Raw genomic sequence first — 23,762 nt, forward strand, 5'->3', positions numbered from 1 at the left:
TTGTCTTCAGGCGAGAGGCGGGGTACACCCTGGACTGGTCGCCAGCCAATCACAGGGCATATATAGACAAACAACCATTCACACTCACATTCATACCTATGGATAATTTGGAGTGGCCAATTAACCTAGCATGTTTTTGGAATGTGGGAGGAAACCGGAGTACCCGGAGAAAACCCACACAAGCACGGGGAGAACATGCAAACTCCACACAGACATGGCCGAGGGTGGGAATTGAATCCTGGTCTCCTAGCTGTGAGGTCTGCGCGCTAACCACTAGACCGCCGTGCCGCCCTAAACTTTATTTCAGTTTATTTTTTTATTTTTGTCACATACCGAAGTACGAGGTGATATGACCATACAATAACATAATGGGTACCATAGTAACTGTCAATATAGTGATATATAAAGCACATCATGACTGGTTAGCTAACATCAACTGCTTGTATTGTTTCTTGAATTCGCTCATCATCGTGCATTGTTTGAGTTCCTTATTCATTCCACTCAATAATGAATTCTACTTCGCACAAATTCACTTATCAGTCGAATCTGGCATCAATTCAACTCTATAAACATGGGATGACCAACGAGACAACCAAACTTGGATCATCATTTGCCAACAAGCACTTCAGAACATCAAAATATTGTCACCATTGTCCATTGTCACCCCACAAATGGACCCCCTCCAATTTGCATACAAAGCTAAGAGGGGCTTCTAAGGACACCATAGCCTGCCTGCTTTCTTCTCACCTCCTTCTTCGGTACCTGGACTCCCCCAGCCACTTTGTCTGAGTACATTATACTCTGCATTCCATACGAAGCAAACCAAAGACATCATCATCTGATGACCCCAAAAACTACACCATGTCAATAACGTCCTGTGGAGTGTGTCATGTTTCGGTTCTCTTCTAGTTTGTCATGTCATATTTTTCTATTCTTGTCTCTACATTGGTGCTCACCACTGTTTGAAGTGTACTGTCTGGTATGTGGAGTCTATGTATGTGCACATCTGTGAGAAAGAATTTCCCCAAGGGGGAAGTAAAGTCTAAGTGTAAGATTTTTATTGAAAAAAATGTAGGTTAGCTTGTAGGCTCTGGCTATGAATAGTTCTTTTATGAAATAAAAATAAATTTAACAATATATAGGGTATATCAAAGTCACTGTTTTGGTGGCTAAATTATGAAAATAGGACTTCTTCCACCTGTTATGTCCTGAACCTTCCGTATCAGAAAGAAATCAAAGAATGGATAAAAACTTGACTAAGTTTAACTAAGATATTTTCTTGCTAAAATGCAATTTTACTTGTTTTGGTAAGTCACATTTTCTTGTTCTTGTACAAATTTCCCCACTGAGGGACGAATAAAGGCATATCTTATCTTATCTTATCTCTTATGTTTTTGGAATGTGGGAGGAAAACGGAGTCACCGGAGAAAACCCATGCATGCATGGGGAGAACATACAAACTTCACATAGAGATGCCCTAGCAGGGAATCGAACTTGGGTACATATTATCTAAAATAACCAAATGGAGCTAACATAGGAAAAAATGATTTTATAGTGTCAGTGGTGCTCAGTTTATGTTGTTCTAGGTTTCTGTGTTACTTACCAGTTCCCATCGATGTTTTGAGGTTTAGTAATGTCCACCCGGGTGTTGTACAGATGACGAGGAAGTGGTCGATCAAAAATGTCTTTATCCAAAAAAACACAACCACACCAAAACAACATCAGCAAATTCAACTGTCCTTCTCCCCTCTGCCTTATTTAACGACAAGGCTTTAACTTTGATGGAACTCCTGTATTAGATTGAAATAGATTGTGTACTTAGTGTTGAATGGGGGGGGGGGGGGTACATCAAGGGCAAGCAAGCAACATGGGGCCATTCGCCATTCATTCATTCCTACGTCATGCTTCTCTTGTGTTTGTGTATCCACTGTTTTGACCTCTTTTTTCACCGCTATGTTTTGTACAAGCCTGCCCATGCACCTAAGCAATGTACAGCCAGCCTGCAGGCTTTTTTTTTCCTGCAGGTACTTTAAGCTTTCACCTGTTTACTTAGCACCAATGATGCATTAATAATACCCATATTTAGGTACATTACAGTGACGGAAGACAACTTGTCCCGGCTGATGAAATGCTGTCATTGAACAATCAAGACAAATGCGCAGTAAACAAATACAAAGCCTTTCATTTACATTTTCAATTAGAGTCACACAGAGCCGAATGTGAGTGACAGGGAAAAGCGTGCGCGCGCGTACGTGCGTGAGAGAGAGAGAGAGAGAGAGAGACATGGGTGGAGCCGCAGGTTCGGACCTGCTCTGCCTGAGTCACTTGATGATCCAAATGATGCCACCAGAGCACGACGCTGCACAGCCATCAAGACATGGAGAAGAATCGGGGTTATTTGATTCATTTTTGCACCCTCCTGAACTTTGATTTGATTTTGAGACTATTACTAAAACAAGCGGAGATGCATGCTGCTTACCTTTTTTTGGGGTTGTTTTGCACATGATTATGATGATGCACAGACATTAAAGACATTTTAAGACTACAACATGACGGATTTAAACTTAAAGAACGACAGTATCAACGGGATCTATTTCACGGAACCTTCTAATGGATCTGTTGTCTTTCCAAACGACAGCACAGTGTGTTGGAACTTCTTACTGGACTCTCGCTCCGTGTGGCTGGGGTTTTTTCTCGCCTTGTTCATCCTGGTGGCCATTGTGGGCAACATTTTGGTCATTCTCTCAGTGCTGTGCAACAAACACTTGCAGACGGTGACTAACTTCTTCATAGTCAACTTAGCCATGGCGGATCTGCTGCTGAGCATCGTGGTGCTGCCTTTCTCCGCATCTCTAGAGATTTTAGGCTGCTGGGTGTTCGGTCGGGTGTTTTGCAACATCTGGGCTGCGGTGGACGTTCTGTGCTGCACCGCATCCATACTCAGCCTCTGCATCATCTCCGTGGACCGTTACATCGGCGTCAAACACTGCCTCAAGTACCCCAGTATCATGACCGAGAGGAGGGCGGGGGTCATACTGGTGTTAGTATGGGTGTCCTCTACTGTTATCTCCGTTGGACCGCTTCTGGGCTGGAAAGAACCGCAACCTGTGGATGACAGCATCTGCAGCATCACAGAAGAGCCCGGATACGCGCTCTTCTCTTCGCTTTTTTCCTTCTATCTGCCGCTCCTGGTCATCCTCATCATGTACTTTAGGGTCTACGTGGTGGCCCGCAGGACTACCAGAAGCCTGGAAGCGGGCGTGAAGCGGGAGAGAGACAAGTCAGCGGAAGTGGTCCTGAGGATTCACTGCCGCAGCGTGCTGGAGGATGCGCGCCCCATCAGCTCCAAGAGCAGCAAGCAGCACCCGTTTAGGAGCTCGCTCTCCATGCGCCTCATGAAGTTCTCCAGGGAAAAAAAAGCTGCTAAAACACTCGCTATCGTCGTGGGCATGTTCATCCTGTGCTGGCTGCCCTTTTTCTTCTTTCTGCCTATGGGTAAGTAGCCTACAGCTAAACAGCTGCTCTCTCCTGATACCTGACTTTTACAACGACTTGTACCACCGTTGCCTGAGGGGAAGATTTGCTGTACCTCATCTTTTTGAACCGCTAGAACACGGCTCTTCAACTGGTGGCACACGGGCTGGACGTGGCATGGCTCAGATGCGCCATTTCAAAGTTACATTTTTACAACACTGTATTTGACATGCATTTTTACAGTCCGTCCTTAAAGGCAGCAGATTACTCCTGTCAATTGAAGATCTCTGACTAATATGGTTGGAGGATAATTTTATATCGGTATACCTTGCGCATCACGTGTACCACAGCATGTAGGCCCTATGATTTTTTCCGTTAACGGAATTGCAGAATTCGCCAATAAAAATGACATTTACTGTGAAACGCAGAATCTCGTGGTAATTGACATTCTGTGAATGAAATGAATGAAAACGTTTGTGTGGGGAAGTTGTGTTGTGTTGTGCTGTGTTACTACTACATACTAACTTGCCCATACTATCCACACTCCATACTGCATACTCAATCCATGAGACAGTATGCAAAGTGTTTACACTACAGCGTACTACAATGCATTGTGCTCCTACCCGAGCCGAAATCGACAGGCTGAAGCTGATTTCACTTAAGCTCTAAACACTTTAAATACATCACTTTATTGAGATTTTTTTTAAATCAGGCAAGAAATTGGCCGTTTAGATCCCGAGTGTGCCATTTAATTGTCCAAATACCAACTGTTTACAATTTTGTTCGGATGAATTCGGCAAAATTTAAGCTCGCTGAAGTGAGCAACGCACTTCCGGGTATTTTCACAAAATAAAACACTCTCTTACTTTTCTCATACAAAAATCATAGTGATAAATCACTGCTTTTACTTTGAAAACAAGAAGCGAACCAACTCGCAATATATCCTGCTTGACACTGCCTTTTGGTCCATCCTGCACGTCGCATTGCATCCTGGGTAATTCGGGTATGAATAGTAAGCTGACGATACATACTCAAAATTTCTGGTGAATGCAGTATGCATCCGGGAACATACTCCAAAATCGCATACTGCCAGTGTAGACACACTGCATACACAAAGCGTTAGTATGAGTAGTACTAGTATGAGTAGTATGCGGTTTCGAACACAGCCCATGATCTAAACTACCTCCTCCCGAATTAAACGTGTTGAGATGGCGATGAACACCAGCGAAAGTTGGCGGAACTGCCCGTTAGAGATTGTGAATATAAACTACGGGGGCTAGCATTGTTTAGCATGGTAGTACAGCTGTGTGTGTGCTTTCTGAAAATGTTCAACAATTATATTCAACAATTTTGTTGAATAGATCTGCTTTAGGACCATCCTACTTATTGAGCTTGTGTTGGTTGATTAAGATTATCATTAGTTGAGTCTTAGAGATCCCACAATAGTTGGTGATGTGTTTTTTAGGGGGGAAGGGGGTGTCCATTTTTGACGTGTACCGTGGAACCTTGGTTAGCATCCGACTCCAACCAAAACGTACTCTAACCCAATCAACACAATTTTCCCCATTGTAAATAATGTACATCCAATTAATACATTCTAGAAAGCTAAAAATGTTAAGATGAAACACGTTTCTATAGTTTTAGAATTATAGTTTGACACACGGAAAACTATTCAAAATACATGTAAATGCTTATAAGTGACAAAAGGAAGGGATAAAGGAACATCTTCCTGTTTTGTTATGTGTTATTTCTTGTATTGTAGTATTTCTCATATCAAATAGGAAAATTTTTGCAAACTGGGGTAAAATCTTGTTGTGAATATTCAATATTATCCAAAAAAACACGCTAACCAGGGAGGACACTAATCAATGTTTTACTGCACACTGTAACTTATACTGCACAACAATGTAACATTCAAGATTGGGTCAGGAGGACACAAACGTTAGCAACAGTATCTTAGCTTTGTGAATACAAAAAAATTTAAGGCTAAAATTTGCAGTGTGTTTTTTTAAGATATGTAGTGAAGCCTGCTTTTTACAAAATTATGCCACGCCATGTGGTGGGCACACACGTCACAAACAAGCTATTGGGATACATATTACTATTAGAACACCATTAAAAAGTTAATTTTGCATAACAGGGGACCTTCAAGACCTTTTTGCTGGCTGCCATCATGACAGACAGGGACTCTAACCAGGTGGGGGTCTATAACAAGTTGGGGAAAGGAAGAGGGGAGTGAGGCGTACATTTCAACCCTGATTTTAATGGAAAAAACACAACAAAAACACATTACCTATGGGTCCAGTAATTATCTCTGGGAGTGCATGTTCTCCCAGCGCATGCTAGGTTAATTAGAGACTCTATATTGTCTGTAGGTGTGAATGTGAGTGTGAATGCTTGTTTGTCTGTTCCTGTCTTGTGATTGACTGGTGACCAGTCCGGCTCACCTGTGACCCTAAATAGAATAATTGGCCATGACCATCCATCCAGCCATTTATTCATCCATTATCTGTACCAATGAAACAAATGAACAGGGTAATGGGTACCCATAATGGGAAGATGCACAGTACAAGGTACAGTTTACACTCATGTACCATATTAGTCTCCATGTTTACTGTTTTTTTTTTTACTTTATGTTTTCCATCAACAAAAAGTAACAGGTGTGTTGTCAAGCTGTAAAAGTGTCTTGGCTGAAAAAAACCCTCCAGTATGCATGCTTTTGCATTTCTATTGTAAAGATTATTGGTGAAATTAGAGCACCGCAATTTTCACATACCCTTTCACATACATAATTAGTAGTTCCCAAACTTTTCACAGAAGTTTGACCTGAAGCCATGTACCAACTCCTACACGCTAAAAAAAAACATAAACCAGTGTGTGGAAGTACAAAATTAACCATTTTACTCAGAATATTTTATTGACTGTATATTTCATTAGTAATTATTAGGGATAAGTGAGTACACCACTATATATACGTATCTGTTCATCCATCTAAATTACTGTACCCATACTCCTGTTTGTACTTGGAATGGGCGGGGTATAAACCAGAAGGGGGTATGGTTTAACTAGAAAAAGACGGGGCTTAAATCAGTACATTATGTACATTAAGTCTGAAATTGACATGAATTGATCAGACGTTTCAGACGTATTGCTTATTATTCAGCTATATGTGTATTGTGTATGTGTGCTTTTTTCCAGTTGTAAAGATTTCTAGTTGTAAAGATGTAATAAACAATGTGCTGTTTACAGGCCCATAAAAAATGTGGTCCACAAATGGCTGTGGGTATCCCTGGTTTACATACTCAACAGAGAGAGGGGAGTGTCCATGCTGTGTTATCATATTACTGTCACTGCTAAGCGAAGGCTGGATACGCGTTTCCACAGTTGTGCACACACACCAGGTTGAGAAGGTGCGCTCCAGCGACAAGCCTCGTGTGAGGATTACACAGTAAATGCATGACAAAAAAAGCATTTCATCAAAAAATACAAATGAAAGAAAATGGCTTTTTAGTGCTCCAGTGCTCCAATGTACAGCCCTGACACACAGACAGCTGCAGCCAGCGAGTCGCATGGAGAGCGAATACATAATGAGGATTTTACGTCATCACTATTATGGATATTTAATCACTATTATGGATATTTATATTCGTTTCAGAGCTGCACAGCGGATGAGCGGTTAGCGCACAGGCCTCACAGCTCGGAGACCCTAGTTCAGTTCCACCCTCGGCCATCTCTGTGTGGAGTTTGCATGTTCTCCCTGTGCATGCGTGGGTTTTCTCCGGGTACTCCGGTTTCCTCTCACATTCCAAAAACATGCTAGGTTAATTGGTGACTCCAAAGCCAAAAGTCCAGGGTGTACCCTGCCTCTCGCCCGAAGACAACTGGGATAGGCTCCAGTATCCCCGCAACCCTTGTGAGGATAAGTGATAGAAAATTAATGAATATTTGTTTCATGCTCGTACCTGCAAAACTGCATTCTCCGAGCTGGATATACTATGGCACTGTACTCCCTGTGCTGTGGAGGGGCTGTTCACATGATGAGGCATTTAAGAGCGCTGCATAATTTAGTGTTATATAAATAGGCTTTCAGACACCAATGCAGTCACACTGTTTTTAATTTTTATTGACATACACCCATGCTGATTTGTACCCCACTTTTGGGAGCCGAGGCTATAAATGATGTGGCAACTCCGATGCGTTGTGGTTCAAATGCTTTGGATAAAAATGGTCAAAGATTTATCATCACAAGTTGTGAAGACCCGGCAAATACATTTTGCCTTTACGGAGGCCACATTTTTCAATTAATCTTGCTCAAATTTTACACACATGTAATTGTCAGTCTCGTAAAGATATGTACCAAATTTGGTGGTAATTTGGGTCAATGCTCTAAAGTTACAGTGGTTATTTTGAGTCCATTGAGCTTTGTGAGACTTAGGGTTTAATAATGGCGAGACCATGTTGTGTTTTCTGATAATTAATAGCTTAGGCAACACTTTAGGGATTTTTCACAGACCTTCACCATTTTTGTGCAATGGTAGCCAAGTTACAAATATATGGTGTCGGGATTTTTTAATATGCTACCAGTTTCACCCTTCTAGAACTTGAAAACGGTTCTTGTTCTTGAAGCTGTTAACAAAATCTATTTTCTGAGTTGCTAAATATTTTTCCTCAATCATCATGGTGTTATCTAAGTTAACCACAAACTTTGACCTCATAGGAGGCGGTAAATTTAAACATGAGTTCCATACAGGTACAAGCAAGTTTTTGGAATATTCAGTACCAAAGGCAGTTGTCTTCCAGCTATTTCCTATGAGTTCATAGGATTGATGGATGCAAGGGAAGGATTTTAAAAACACATCAATTAGTAACCTTTTGCCTGGAGGCCTGGCGGGCACTTTGATCAGCTATTTACGTCAGTCAGGCCTATTGTTGGTGATGATGTAGACAAAGTGCTTTGACCTATTCCAAATTCCAATACCATTTGGCTTTTAGTCAGGACTACTTTGTTAAGCACTCAGACACTGTGGGCGTAAGGAGAGCCTTTCAGGCTAGATTTACATAATATTTCACACTAAATGACTGAACACAAACATTTTTTAAGAGAATTTAGGATTGGAGAGAGACTGCTATATGAAAAATAAAAACTCATCACACTTTGAATAATTGATTTGGAGTGCACGAGTGGACGTTGACCACATGGTCATTTATTATCATTATGTAATAATTAGGGATGTCCCATAATTATCGGTGCCGATAATTATCACCCCGATATCATAAAAGTGCGATATCTGTTAGGGAGTTAGGGTTAGGGGGTTAGGGTTAGGGTTAGGGTTAGGGTTAAGGTAGGGGGTTAGGGGTTAGGGTTAGGGGTTAGGGTTTAGGATTAGGGGTTAATGTGGGTTAGAGGTTAGGGTTTAGGATTAGGGGTTAGGGTTAGGGTTAGGGGGTTAGTGTTAGGGGGTTAGGGTTAGGGTTAGGGTTAGGGGGTTAGGGTTAGTGGTTTGGAATTAGGGGTTAGGGTTAGGGTTTTCCCGGTCATAAAAAACGATATTACAAATATGCTGTTTACAACACATATCACCACAGGAGATATGTCATGCTACACATATCGGTATCGGCTGATACGGTATCGGAAATTGACAGGTGGACAATATTCAGCAAAAAAGCTAATATCTGACATCAATTTGCAGTTCTGTGGTTCTCATCAGTCTTTTACTTTCTTTTCTTCTGTGTTGGCATCCCCCCCAAAAAAGAGAAATCACAGTTGCAGATTTGCAGAGTCTCGATAACAGTTACAATTTCAACTGTCAACAACTTTTTTTGTCCTTTCCATTGGTGTTCATATGTGTATGTGTCTTCCAGGAGCCTTCTTCCCAGCCATGAAGCCATCAGAGACGGTGTTTAAAGTGGTCTTTTGGCTGGGCTACTTCAACAGCTGCATCAACCCTATGATCTACCCTTGCTCGAGCAAAGAGTTTCAGCGAGCATTCACCCGCCTCCTCCGGTGTCGCTGTCATCAGAGGCGGAGGGCTCTCCGTCGCTTCTATGACCAGAAATGGCGTTCTGCTGTCAGGGGAATGGAGCAAAGAAGAGAACACGAGGCCGGCTATGCCCCACATGAGTCCTGTGGCAGCTCTTTGCTCAGCAAGCATTGGGGAAGCTTGAAAAGATGGAACTTGTTTCCGCCGTTGCGGAAGTCCTCCTTTCAGTTTAAAGAAACTGTGAACAATCTGTCGAATAAAATCAAAGGAGGCGCAGGACGAGGAGGAACACCTGCTGTGGTTGACGCAGTCTCCATGGGGATTTACAACGTGTGTGAGCAGAGCAGCTATCGCATCTACGACTTGGCTGACTGTTACGGCCTGAAGGAGACTGACATTTAATGTGCCACAAGAGGATGCTTTATTTATTCTAATGGGACCATTTTTGGACCAACATCACATGATCATTCAGAATACAAAATACACAAAGAGGCCTCATCGCTGTCACGACTTGCACAGTTTAACGAGAAAGCTGTGTGGAATTTGATGCCTTTACATAGATGATAATGCTCCCTTTTTAGCTTTTGTATTGTATCCAATTAAATGTGCAGGCACTGATAATGTTATTGTCGCTGTGTGTATAGGAGAGGAGAACAAATGATGGTCCCAGCACAAACAACTTTATTGTTAACAAATGGCAAAATAACCAAAATGTACATGGCCTTTATACTTAAACTGAATAGTGTTTTTGTGAAATTCCTTTTTTTCATTAAAAAAAAATATTATTGATTCTGATAATGTGCACATTAAAAGTTGAATTTAAAAAATGCAGCGCAGCCATCTTTTTATTTATTTCAAATTTTAAATTCATCATGTTCACACTTCATGTTCATGCTTTAACTTCATGGATTAGCTTCAAGCTAAAAGTGACAGCATGGAATTGTGAGTGTTAACCATAAAGTAACCTTGTGATAAAATGAAATCAGACTATATATAGAGCACGACTATACTTATACTATACTACTATACCACCAGTGTCTTGAAAGACGCCCCCGCCCCCTGGGTGGATGGAAACCGTGGCGTCCAACCCATTGTTTCTTTGTTTTGGTGTGTTTTTGTTTACATATTTACACTACAATGTTTTCTTTACAAAAACTATTTGTTATAACTGCATTGCTTCGAATCTCCGCGTGGGCATTTCTGGCTTGCAAGTTTGCATGTTCTCCCCGTGCATGCATGGGTTTTCTCTGGATACCTCCCATATTCCAATATTAGGTTAATTGGCGACTCCAATGTGAGTGTGAATGGTTGTTTGTCTGTATGTGCCCTGCGAATGACTGCCGACCAGTCCAGGGTGTACCTCGCCTCCCGTCCAAAATCAGCTGCAAGAGTCTTTATTTTATTGTTTATCTGCACTGTCATTTGCTTCTTTCCTGGTGTGTGATAGTTCCATCCCAGGGGAGATTCCAGGTCGGCATATCCTAAAGCCCATAATCATGAGGAATGCCTTCCTGAAAGAGCGATTAAAGAAACCGTACAGGAAAGGATTTAGAGATGAATTAATATATCCCAGCCATAAAAATATGTCCCAGATGATCACTTCTGTGCTGTAATCAATAAAGGGGTCCACAATGTTGACAGTAAAAAAGGGCATCCAGAAGATGAGGAAGACTCCCATGATGATACCCAAGGTTTTTGCTGCTTTACGCTCCCTCTTCATCGTATTGCGGTGCTTTTTTTTCTTGCTGGAATCCTTCCCTACACCTGCGGCCATCTGGCTTTCCATGGCGCTGATTTGCCTTGCTTGTCGTTTGGCCGCTTTGAATATCTTCCAGTAGGCAACCAACATTATAGCCATGGGCAAGTAGAAGGCTATCAAGGATGCCATTACAGCATAGATGCGATTGACTAAGAAGACACATACATCTTGAGGGAGAGCGATGTCAACACCAATAATATGGAGGCCAAGCATGATGGGGCCAAATGAGATTAGCATGGGAACAGCCCAACATATCACAATAAGGAAAGCTACTCGACTCTGGGACATCTTTAAAGAGTAAACTAGCGGATTGCAAACAGCATAATAGCGATCAAACGCGATGCAACTCAGATGAAATATGGAGGCGGTGCAGAGCATGACATCGAGGCTCGAGTGAAGCTGACAAAAGAGGGCACCAAAGTACCAGCAACCTTCTACAGTGCGGATCATACTGTAGGGCATCACGACCAGGCCCACCAGACAGTCCGCCACAGCCAGGGACATGACAAAGAAGTTAGTGGGTGACTGCAGCTGCTTGAAGTAGGCTACTGATACGACTACAAGGAAGTTGCCCACAACTGTGCACATGATGGCGATGAAGAAGAATCCATAAAGAACAACACGAAATGCCTCATTCCTCAACATGGCGCAGGACTGTGGATCAATCTGAAGGGTTGTGTTGGCATCGTCCTCAGCGCTGGTGTTGTCCATCTTGGTTTTAAACCTATGAAAATAAAGACACCATTATTAGATGGAGACTCCATCAGAATCTTGTTAAAGGGGACCGTCACGCCCTGTGTAGGTTCCCATGTGACAGTTTATGTTCCCTCTCTAGGCTTTAGTTTCTATTCAGTTCAAGTGTGTGCTTCTCCCGTTGTGGGTCATTATCGATCAGTCGATTGTCAATCTGCTTTCACCAGTCGCTGTAACCTGCTACTGCAATCATTATTAAAATACACTTTTCACCTGCATCTGGTCTTGTTCTCTGCATCCGGGGTCAAACCGCAAAGCCTACTACGCACACCATAATAATAATAATAATAATAATAATAATAATAATAATAATAATAATAATGCATTTTATTTGTATAGAGCTTTTCAAAATACTCAAAGACACTTTACAGAAGAATGGAGTTGAATAAAGCAAGTAAACAGAGTAGAAGACACACCAAAATACAACATTCATTCGTTAATACACAGATAAAACATGAGTAAAAGCGGGGCAGGGCACCATGACAGAATGATCCCACCACGGGAGAAGCACACACCTGAACTAAATAGACACAGGAGAAATTAGGGACAGGTGTGGGTCATAAGTACAACAAAGGAAAACCAGCCAAAGCAGGAAGTTAAATACAAAATAAGAGCGTCCAAACGGAAACTAAAGCCCAGAGAGGGAACATAAACAACCTACACAGGGACATGCTCATTTTCGGCGCTTTGTATTCAGTTGTGGGCCGCATAATGGACGAGTGGTTAGCATGTTGGCCACACAGGGGAAGATCTAGGTTTGAATCTCCGCTTGGGCATCTCTGTGTGGAGTTTGGGTAAAACTCCGTTCGGGTAAAAACATCCATGTTAGGTTAATTGGTGCCTCCAAATTGTCCATAGGTATGAATGTGAGTGTGAATGGTTGTTTGTCTATATGTGCCCTGTGATTGGATGGCGACCAGCTATCCAATGTCAACTTGCTGAACACAGATGAACGTAGTTGGATTGGATTGTAGTTGGAATATAAATCGATATACAGTGGATGTCGATGTTGTGGACCAATCGTTATAGCCCTACCTGTCATCATAACAAAGTTGAACAACAGGCAAAACAAGGTGGCATTACTGAGGCAGAGGAATAAGCTGAAATAAATCAAATGTCTAAATCAATGAGAGTCTGACAAACCGCAATGATGACATCGCCAAGAAGGAACGTGACCCACAGAAGCAGGGCAAAATTCATCACACTTGGAGTGCAAAATCAAGTTCAATGGAGGACCTGAGGAAGTATTTGTTGTTAAAGACACCAAAGAACTGGACAAATATTGAATTTTCATTCATTTATTTTAACACCCTCCTTACAGGAAGTGGAAAAAATGTAAATGACCAATGTCGAAAAGCTAAATATTTATAAATGTCAAAAAGTCAAGCTTATGGTGCCAATGAATAAACAGCAATAGACATGGGGGAGGGGTAAAATTAAATATAAGATCTGCTTCTTCCTACTCCTTTTCAGATATACTGAATTGTGCAAACGTAACCTTGAGATGTTCCTTCATGTAACTGAAACAAATAAACATACCAACATACCTAATATTATGAGGTTTCTATAACCTTCATTGTCAAAGTGTTTGTAGTATATTCTCATTTTTTTGTACCTTGTGATATGTTATGGACATATTACACTTAAAAATGGTTGTACAGCAGGTCACACCTGAGAGAATATTTGAATTGCAGTTGAAATGATGCGAAGAGGGACCTGATTCGGCTGACTCGCAACTGAGTTTAATGAAGACCACTGGGACGATGCAGTAATGGCAAAGTGACACTTTCATGACAACCACCAAGAAAGAACGGCCAAATTTAGCTTTTTAAACAAAACTTATCCATTTGTTATTATTCATTCTTATTAGTAGTAGTAGTATTTATTAAAAATGCTAATCAGGATTATGAGACAGTGATATTTTCTTTAGATAATCTTGGGTCCCACTTCAGAGGACAAAAGGCAGCTTCAGTAAAGGGCAACCTCTTATCCTTTCTACAATTAATGAAAATCCATGCACAGTTTTAAATCTAATCTTCCCTGACATTATCCAGAAATAATCCTCAAAGTGTCTCAAAAAGGCTCTGGATTCTAATTACGTTGTATTTATCAAGAAATGCTATTCTTGTATGATGTTTTTTTTTTATTCTTCATTTGGATTTTCATTAGTTTATAGCAGGAGTTTAAAGCTTTTGTTTAGTCTTGTTTGTTTTATGGATGTCACAAACTAAAATAAATACAATGAGATCAATTGCAAATACAAATAAATATATCTGCAGTACAAGAACATTTTGGGAAACATGTGAGGAAAATTCAAAAGCAAAATCACTCACTTGTGTGCAAGAGAGATGATCCGTCCTCATGTCGCTACGGAAAGCAAGTCCGTCAAGCTGTGTCGAGTAGACACGAGCTGCACGTGTGAGAGGTGGGCTGTAATGAATGCAAAAATACACAATGATACCAAACCATTCAAATGAGGTGGACATCAAGACTGTAGCATAGAGGTAACAATGACTTTAAAAAAGTAGAAGATTTTTAATATTTTTTTAATCAAAACTAGTGAATGTGTCAACCTTTTTCACAATTACAACAAACGTAAACACACAGGCACTTCTGTCAGTGTCAGCTGTGAAGAATCCAGTAGTTCTAAGATATGAAGCTGAGACTGACACTTTTCATCACAAAGACGTGAGTATTAAAGCAGTAAATTATATTAAATGTTGTTTAATGTTCTTATCAATTACTGCAAAAGCCTTGCAATGATTCACCTGTTAGGTAATAATAATCCTCCAGGAGGAGTTTAAGGATTTAACCTTTCAAAACAGCAGAATTTTTTCATAGTTACACTTGCCTGGTGTTCTTCTTCTTTCTCTTTCGGCTTTTCCATTCAGGGGTCGCCACAGCAAATCAATCACCTCCATCCAACCCTGTCTTCTACATCTGTCTCTCTCACACCAACTACCCTCATGTCCTCCTTCACTACATTCATAAACTTCTTCTTTGGTGTTTCTCCACACCTCCTACCTGGCAGCTGAAAATGCAGCATCCTTCTACCAATATATTCACTAATTCATCTCTCCTCTGGACATGTCTGAATCATCTCAGACTGGCCCCAATCCTATCCATCCTGGTCACTCCCAATGAGAACCTCAGCATCCTCATCTCTGCTACCTCCAGTTCTGCTTCCTGTCTTTTCTTCAGTGGCACTGTCTGTAGACCAGACAGCATGGCTGGCCTCACCACAATGTTGGTATTGTACACACTCACCTGGTGATGATAAAAATTAATATTATTACATACAAGCTACTTAAGCTAACAGATAACTGTAAAAGATTTCAAAAGCAGCAAAAAAATGGCCTATCCGCCGCTGCCCACATTGAATACCTTGTATTGAGGTGAGAATAAAACATTTGTCAATTCAGTACAAGGATGTGGAAAGACACAGTGACTGGGTTTACCTTGTGCACCTAATTACTAAATGACACCCATATCTACCTGCTGCAAAGCATGCTGGGTAACAAAAGGGAAAATTACGCCTTAGTCGTACAAAAACCTTGGTGCTTACAAGGTAAGTAAGTGAAAATACTTTGTTCTTTGGGGTTTCAGAGTAGTCAGAGATATTATGAAAATGCAGACTTTTTGGTGTCCTTTATATTGGATCTTGAAAGTGAGGTTATCAGTGTGACAGGTGTTGATTCAAAATCGGTGGGGAACATCAACATCACGCTAGAAAGAGAAAGCGGAGAAAGATTCGGACATATAGAAATAAAATACTTCGATGAATCATAATAAATGACACAACATAAAAATAAACACAACATGCACAAAGAATATGGATTCACTTCTTTGACTTCTGAATCATCTCCATGATGTGTCTGTGTGCAGTGAAGTACAGTCCATCTACAGTCCATCTAGTGAATACTGGCTTCAGCCAATGACAGGAGTTATCTCAAGTGTGTGGGGGATGTGCTCTAATTTCCATAAAGCTGCTATTCATATGAGTAATGACTCAGTAGGTCTGCCTCACATTTGCTCGATTGTGGCCTAAAGAGGACAAAGGCTGCGGTTTGATTCTATTGTTTGATCTCAAGGGGTCAACTCATGTACTCCAGCTAACGTGATTACGCATTTCATTATAAACACTTTCCAACAAAACTGGGTTATTCTTGAATGAGGGTCATTTACATGCTAGCAAAACCTGCAGGAATCATTTAGCAGAGTGGTGCACTTGGCGCAACAACAATGATTTTGTTTATGACTTGTCATACATCCATCTTCTTCCGCTTACGCAAGGTCAGGTTGCAGGGTACTCCGGTTTCGCCACACATTCCAAAAACATGCTAGGTTAATTGGCGACTCCAAATTGTCCATAGGTATGAATGTGAGTGTGAATGGTTGTTTGTCTATATGTGCCCGGGTGTATCCCGCCTCTCACCCGAAGACAGCTGGGATAGGCTCCAGCACCCCCCCCTAACCCCTCCCCAACCCTGAGGAAAAGCGGTGGATTGAATGAATGAATCTTCATGGTTGTTTTTTTAACATTTTATTTTCATTTCTATTTTAAATACATTTACTGTATCTCCACACACACACTATACTGACCGCAAACTGTATACGATTCAAACTGTGACCCGTTGAATCTAATGATGGCTTTGAATGGAAATAAATATGTCATTATTAGTTTATTGTTGGTTTGTAAACAAACAGACATATCAAGTACCATTGAACAAATACGATATAGAACTAAAGATAATTCATTAAGTTCTTGATTTTCCTATGAAGGAATTAGTCATTTACAAAAGACTGTCCCATATTATGGTAAACTGACTTTTTAAATGATGGCATCACAGTAATATGAATATCACCCCGGCAAGATGAACCTGCCCTGTGTATGCGCCCACCAGTTCAAAAAGGACAACTTTGTAGAAAGAAAAAGAAAAGAAAGCAGCTTCACTACACATCTTAAAATAAAACTATCCTTTGGTCAGCTACAGCTCATTAGCATATTCATCCACTCCAAATGCACAAAACTATGTGACATTCAAATGGTACATTTCATAATGCACTTTCAATGCAATGTTATATACTGTATATTAAATAGAATTGGTGAAATCTGTGTCTTTCTTGGGCCTCATCTAAAAGTCGCTCAGCATCAATGCCACCAATGCCAGGGACATGGCTGCCAACATAAACACTGCAGGCCGAGAAGCATCTGGAAAAAAATATTAAGACAATTAATAACAACTTAATAAGATAGTAGCTGTGTTTATTTCTGAAACTGTACCTGCCGTCAGACTCCCTGGTACAATATTCAGGCTGGAGTTAGATAGTTGACTTGTGAGTCCAGATGTTGCAACACTGGCTGAAGGAACCACCGATTGATTTTCGAACACGAGAGTCATGTTGGTGACAATTGAGCCATTCCTTCAATGAAAACGATACCAAGAGCATTTATTTAAAAAGGAAGTGATTGGTATGGACCCAATATGACTTAACCATTGGAGGAAATGTAGTCTTACGTGAACGAGTTAACAAGAGAGCGACTGAAATTTGTTCCGAAGAGGGTATTGCAGGCTGTGTTCACCTGAAACAAAAACACAACTCATTGCAAAGAATTCGCTCCCTTCCTGTCAATGGACAGCATGACCAATAAATGTACCGTAAATTCCGGTGTGTAAGCACTATTTTAAAACTTTGAATTTTGAATTTTTCGTTCAATTCTAATCTTGTGACTTCTCCTTTACTTCAGAACCACCACTAATTGTTTAAATACTGTGCTGCCCGCGCCTCAGTCAGGAAACGGAAGCTCTTTCTTTGGCAGGAGCCAATCACAAGCTACCAGTGCACTCACATAGAACAGTAGAACAATATAACAGTCTGACTCATTTTAAACAGAACACTACCCTCATCGCACAGCAACTTAAAGGTACAAATATACAAATATGTACCAATGTATGTTTAAAAACATTTTAAATGCCAGAATGCATTGCATATGAGCAATGCATACATTGGGGTGGTGCAATGACGTCAGCCTCCCTCTGGGCTCCTCTGGCTACCTCTGGTGGACAGAGGCAGCATTGGCGCCATCCATCCATTTTCTATGCTGCTTGTCCTCCCATTGAATGCTTTCCTCAAACGAAATGCATTATGGGAAAACTTTAAAAAGTTGGGATTTTTTTTTAATTTCATTTCAAATCGTATTGGTATATGTTTGTATATATATTAGGTACGCCTTTTGAGTTTTAAGTTGCTATGTGGCACCTTGAGTCAGACTGTTATGTTGAGTAATGACATCCTGCAATTTCCAATAAGTTGAGAAGCTTTTCATGAGGTTTTTTTTATAACTCATCATTCTCTCCCTGTCAAATAAAGAGCTGCTTGGCCCTCACGGAGTTGCATACACCACAACATGCCATTTTATAATGTGGTCACTGGAATTTACGGTCAATCAACATTTCAGTTGTAAAAAGGACATACAACTTTACCTCTGTAACTACTGTTGTAGCTAAAGTTTGAAATCCTGGTGAAAATGTATTGGAAAGATCTGATGTAAATGTCCGGTCAAGGCGAAACTGAAGACCAAGAGTTCCCTCAGTGGATGAGGGAGGGTTTGTTGATGCAGTTGTGGTGGTTGTTGTAGAGGAAGTTGTAGTAGTTGCAGCAGCTGTGGTGGCAATGGGGGCAGCAGTTGCATTTGATGCCATAGTGGCATTGGGAGCACCAGTTGTGTTGGATGCCATGGTGGCATTGGGAGCCCCAATTGTGTTGGTTACCATGGTGGCATTGGGAGCCCCGGTTGTGTTGGATGGCAAAGTGGCATTGGGGCCACCAGTTGTGTTGGATGGCAAAGTGGCATTGGGAGCCCCAGTTGTGTTGGTTACCATGGTGGCATTGGGAGCTCCAGTTGTGTTGGATGCCATAGTGGCATTGGGGGCCCCGGTTGTGTTGGATGGCAAAGTGGCATTGGGGGCACCAGTTGTGTTGGATGGCAAAGTGGCATTGGGAGCCCCAGTTGTGTTGGTTACCATGGTGGCATTGGGAGCTCCAGTTGTGTTGGATGCCATAGTGGCATTGGGGGCCCCGGTTGTGTTGGATGGCAAAGTGGCATTGGGGGCACCAGTTGTGTTGGATGGCAAAGTGGCATTGGGAGCCCCAGTTGTGTTGGATGCCATAGTGGCATTGGGGGCCCCAGTTGTGTTGAATGCCATGGTGGCATTCGGGGCCCCGGTTGTGTTGGATGCCATAGTGGCATTGGGAGCCCCGGTTGTGTTGGATGCCATAGTGGCATTGGGGGCCCCGGTTGTGTTGGATGCCATAGTGGCATTAGGGGCCCCGGTTGTGTTGGATGCCATAGTGGCATTGGGAGCCCCGGTTGTGTTAGATGGCAAAGTGGCATTGGGGGCCCCGGTTGTGTTGGATGCTATAGTGGCATTGGGGGGCCCAGTTGTGTTGGACACTATAGTGGCATTGGGGGCCCCGGTTGTGTTGGATGCCATGGTGGCATTGGGAGCACCAGTTGTGTTGGATGCCATGGTGGCATTCGGGGCCCCTGTTGTGTTGGATGCCATAGTGCCATTGGGAGCCCCAGTTGTGTTGGATGCCATGGTGGCATTCAGAGCACCAGTTGTGTTGGATGCCATGGTGGCATTCGGGGCCCCTGTTGTGTTGGATGCCATAGTGCCATTGGGAGCCCCAGTTGTGTTGGATGCCATGGTGGCATTCGGAGCACCAGTTGTGTTGGATGCCATAGTGGCATTGGGGGCCCCAGTTGTGTTGGATGCCATAGTGGCATTGGGGGCCCCAGTTGTGTTGGGTGCCATAGTGGCATTGGGGGCCCCAGTTGTGTTGGGTGCCATAGTGGCATTGGAGGCCCCAGTTGTGTTGGATGCCATGGTGGCATTAGGGTCCTGAGTTGTGTTGGATGCCATCGTGGCATTGCGAGCCCCAGGTGTGTTGGTTGTCATATTTATCGTTGATAAAACACCTGCAAACCGGAAATTATTAGAAAGACAGAAAGACAGAAATTGTTAACTAAGTAGATGTACTGCAGCACATTGATTCAGTCATTAGTTTATAAATGAACAAAGCACTCATATGAAATCAGCATAACGTATGTTGCAATAATAACAAAATCTTACTTGTTGCATTTGTCAGTGTTGAAGTTGGATTTTGTGCTCTTAAAAATCTGTTCTCTGCTGTTGAAGTTAGATTAGCAGGTGGTGTTGTTGCATTTGTCAGCATTGAAGTTTCATTTTCTCCTGTTGATGCATTGGTTGTTGATGGTGTTGCATTTATCAGTGTTGTTGCATTTGCTGGTAGTGTTGTTGAATTTGCTGTCGTATTTTTATGCTGCTGTTGCATTTGGTGGCGGTGATGTTACTTTTATCAATGTTGTTGCATTTTCTGCTGGTTTCGTTGCATTTATCTGTATTGTTACATTTACCAGTCATGAAATAATATCAATGTTGATGCATTTGTTGCATTTCCTGGTGTTATTTAACAGAAAATTGTCAATATTTTTAGTCAGTGTCATTGCATTAATTTGTGATGAAAATAACAGGATAGCACTGATTAACCGACTGAGAGGAGAATTGTATCTTAGATATCGTTTATGGTATACAATACTTGCTGATGCTGTTCCCACTATTCCTACAAAGTTGAGAGAATATTATTTTATTTTCGGATATACCTTTTTTCCCCATTTTCAAAAATTTTATATAATAGGGCAAAAGCAGGCTAATAAGCAAGCCAATAAGCAGGCTAATACTAGCCTACTACTACTACTACTAGTAGTAGTAGTAGTAGTAATAATCAGAAAAAGAATAATGATGATTGTAATAATAATAGGTTAATTAATAATATAATAATGATTATTATATAATTGATCACTGTCCACTGGACAGAGTGCTTGCAGAGTTTGAGCAGTGGTTTTGCAGTGTAGCTTGTGTGTACTTATGTAAATTTAATGGTAGCCTAAAACAATTGAGTATCTCTGCTAAATCTGTCCAAAAGTTATATCCCGGTTCTTGATTGTTCTTGTTCGATTTTTTGAATGTCTACTACATTAATTCATATCCTGTGCATATCCAGGGGGCTTAGCCCCCCCTGTCCTCAGAACCTAGTGCACCCCAGTAAACATACACCACAATAACACCAAAGTACCTGCAAATAGCAGAACGAATAAGACAGATTTGATCCTTGCCATGTCTTCTTCCTGTTGAGAACAAATTAAGTTAGCCAGATATTTCACACCAGTGAATGACATCCAATACACAAGTTTAAACAATACTCCTTTACAAAGATAATAGATGAACTTATCTTGTATTGGATCATATCCGATCACGTTGAGATTGAGATTGAGATTGATCACTATTTTTATTCCGATAACAAGGCAGCATTTCTCCTCCTTCGCTATGCCACTTAATGCCAAATCATCCTTGCATGTACCATGACAAACATTGCGAAACCTGCAAGACTGCTCAAGAGCTCTGTCCTTCACGTCTGTCAATATTATTATGTCAAATATTACTGACAACTATATCCTTGACAATGTCCTTGTTCATTTCTCCGTAACTCTTTTTCAATTGTCAACTGATTGAATTTAATGATGAAGAGCAATTTTGTGCAATGAGTGCAAAATTTTAGCAGTATAATAATAAAATTAGGAGTTAAAGTCATTTTGTATAAACACTAATATCATAAATGATTTTACTGGCTGCACAGCCCAAGCTAATAACGTGTCGTTTCAATATTTGACCCACATTCTACACTTATTCTCCAGCAACAGGCTATGCTGAAGGATATTGTTCTTAAAAAGCACATAATTATTAGCACTCGTTTTATTTTAATGTGTCCTCCCTATGTCCACCTTTCAACACACTGTGACGTGAAGAGATGGGTCCACACCCTGAAGAACAATGCAATATAATCCTTGTCAAACAGAGCATCATGCCTTCCACTGATGGCTGTTTCCTTGAAAAGAAAATATATGATATAAGTATTACTTTTTGCCTTACTGCTTAATGCCAAATAAGCCCCTCTACCTGCCCACACGCACAACCAAAACTTTAAATTATTGTTATTTATTCTAAATTATTTAAATTATTTGTACAAATTACTGTTTACGCTGTACATTGTTGTTCATATTTGATGTAATCTATTTATTCTCCACATTATTATTTATTATTTATTATTACACGGGAGCCAGAAAATGACATTTTGTTGCCAACATCACTGCTGGGTTATTGTGCAATGACAATAAAGAAAGTCCATGTCTATGTCTATACACATGTTAAATTATTATAAGATTAATATTAATTGTATTATGATTGTTATAGTAAAAAAGTGATGCTCAGTACAATACTTCCAAAGAGCTCTTACCTCAGAGTTGAGCTCAGCAGCAATGTGGCGTTCAATGCAGTCTGTTTAGAAGAATGCACACGCCTGAGTTGAGATTTTATGTCAGCTTCATTGACGGGTGTTTTTTTTTTTTTTTTTGAATGGGATGGTGTTTTTTTTTTTTTTTAGAGGATGGACTTAACTTGTGTAACTGGTTCTATGAATGCAATGCATCTTTTTTTTAACATAGCATTTCTGAACATAGACGTCGCAAATTATTTATATTTGTACACAAAAACTACTTTTGTGCAAATGATATGCTTTAACTTCACAGGTGATGTCCTTAAAGCTGACCAGGTGAATCAGGCGATTTCACTCAACAATGAAGTTAAAAATATGTTTTAAAAGCCTCAGTATGGGTATTTGAGCTGTTAGTTGAGAAAGTACCATCAGTTTGGACTTGAGAAAAATAATTATTGATGCACACATGGCAGGAGAACAATGTACAATGCTATCCAAGCGTTTCCAAGTGTCAAGAACGGGAGTGAGAAGTAAAAGATTCAAGGACAGTCACACAATACAGAACAAGCCTGGCTGGTTTCGAAGACGCTGGACAAAAAACTATGGTGAGAGATGTGTCTAAAGACCCCAGAACAACTGGCAAGATGCAAGTGAATGTCTTGGCCACATCAGGAATTGTAGTCTAGACCAGTGATTTTCAACAACTGTGCCGCGGCACACAAGTGTGCCGTGAGAAATCGTCAGGTCATTGTCGCATGTCATTGGTGTAAAGTCTGGCAGAGCAATGTAATATTAGTCCGTGTGGCAACACATAGCTGATTGCCTCGTTCCTCTAATAGACTTAGTGATGCACGGGAGAGGTAGTGGTGACATTGTTGGTTAAATTAGTATGCGGATCAAAAGGATCTGCTGTGGCGAGTCCGTAATCAGGAAAATGCTGAAAGAAGCAAATAATGTTGGTTATTGGTGTGCCGCAAAATTTTTCGAACGTAAAAAACATGCCGTGGCTCAAAAAAGGTTGAAAAACACTGGTCTAGACAATCACCAGATCTCTGTACAGTATCCCTGAAGTATGACTTAAGTATGATCAGGACAACCTGGAGAAAGATTATGCATACAGGAAACGTGTCCTCTGGTCTGATGAGACCAAGCAAGCCTGCTTATGGGAAGAACACCAACCACCACAGAGCACCATCCTCATAGTGAAACATGTTGGTGGGAGTATTATCTTCTGGGGATACTTTATTGCATCTGGAATTGGAAACCTTGTCAAGGTGGAAGGAATCATGAACAAAGAAAGATATGTAGAGATTTTGAAAGAAAACCTTCAGGAGTTGAATGCAAAACTGGGTCCAGGCCGTCATTTCATCCTCCAACAAGACAACGATACCAAAACATATGACTCTCTTGGTGAAGAACTGTCTCCAGAAGATAAA

At 41.0% G+C, this 23,762-nt stretch overlaps 3 protein-coding genes across 3 annotated transcripts; 1 reads left to right on the forward strand and 2 right to left on the reverse strand.

Annotated features, from left to right (window-relative positions):
* The first annotated feature begins 2,354 nt into the window (after positions 1 to 2,354).
* On the forward strand, positions 2,355 to 10,382 carry adra1d (adrenoceptor alpha 1D). Its single transcript, XM_058075683.2, has 2 exons — positions 2,355 to 3,495; positions 9,337 to 10,382. Exons 1-2 carry the CDS (start codon positions 2,550 to 2,552, stop codon positions 9,855 to 9,857), a joined length of 1,467 nt encoding a protein of 488 aa, XP_057931666.2. The 5' UTR covers positions 2,355 to 2,549; the 3' UTR covers positions 9,858 to 10,382.
* A 472-nt stretch (positions 10,383 to 10,854) lies between these two features.
* On the reverse strand, positions 10,855 to 14,344 carry LOC131138633 (5-hydroxytryptamine receptor 4). Its single transcript, XM_058087729.2, has 2 exons — positions 14,301 to 14,344; positions 10,855 to 11,938 (listed from the first exon to the last, which is right to left on the reverse strand). The coding sequence occupies exon 2, from the start codon at positions 11,923 to 11,925 to the stop codon at positions 10,855 to 10,857; it is 1,071 nt and encodes a 356-aa protein (XP_057943712.2). The 5' UTR covers positions 11,926 to 11,938; positions 14,301 to 14,344.
* A 2,150-nt stretch (positions 14,345 to 16,494) lies between these two features.
* LOC131132567 (uncharacterized) lies at positions 16,495 to 22,419 on the reverse strand. Its single transcript, XM_058078320.2, has 6 exons — positions 22,348 to 22,419; positions 21,130 to 21,181; positions 18,453 to 19,951; positions 17,487 to 17,551; positions 17,252 to 17,391; positions 16,495 to 17,179 (listed from the first exon to the last, which is right to left on the reverse strand). The coding sequence occupies exons 2-6, from the start codon at positions 21,170 to 21,172 to the stop codon at positions 17,103 to 17,105; spliced, it is 1,824 nt and encodes a 607-aa protein (XP_057934303.2). The 5' UTR covers positions 21,173 to 21,181; positions 22,348 to 22,419; the 3' UTR covers positions 16,495 to 17,102.
* Positions 22,420 to 23,762: the final 1,343 nt, after the last annotated feature.

The sequence above is a fragment of the Doryrhamphus excisus genome, linkage group LG9 (assembly GCF_037039965.1).
Source record: "Doryrhamphus excisus strain RoL-2023G ecotype Guam linkage group LG9, RoL_Dexc_Guam_v1.1, whole genome shotgun sequence".
In the NCBI taxonomy this organism is placed as follows: Eukaryota; Metazoa; Chordata; class Actinopteri; order Syngnathiformes; family Syngnathidae; genus Doryrhamphus; species Doryrhamphus excisus.

What these genes read in the sequence shown, in the direction of transcription:
- adra1d (XM_058075683.2), top strand. Translation starts at nt 2,550, where the DNA reads ATGACGGATTTAAACTTAAAGAACGACAGTATCAACGGGATCTATTTC. An exon ending in TTTCTTCTTTCTGCCTATGG is followed by an intron (nt 3,496 to 9,336) that starts GTAAGTAGCCTA and finishes TGTGTCTTCCAG; the next exon opens with GAGCCTTCTTCCCAGCCATG.
- LOC131138633 (XM_058087729.2), bottom strand. Translation starts at nt 11,925, where the DNA reads ATGGACAACACCAGCGCTGAGGACGATGCCAACACAACCCTTCAGATT.
- LOC131132567 (XM_058078320.2), bottom strand. Translation starts at nt 21,172, where the DNA reads ATGGCAAGGATCAAATCTGTCTTATTCGTTCTGCTATTTGCAG. An exon ending in CTACAACAGTAGTTACAGAG is followed by an intron (nt 17,552 to 18,452) that starts GTAAAGTTGTAT and finishes TTTTTGTTTCAG; the next exon opens with GTGAACACAGCCTGCAATAC. An exon ending in ACCAGGGAGTCTGACGGCAG is followed by an intron (nt 17,180 to 17,251) that starts GTACAGTTTCAG and finishes ATTTTTTTCCAG; the next exon opens with ATGCTTCTCGGCCTGCAGTG.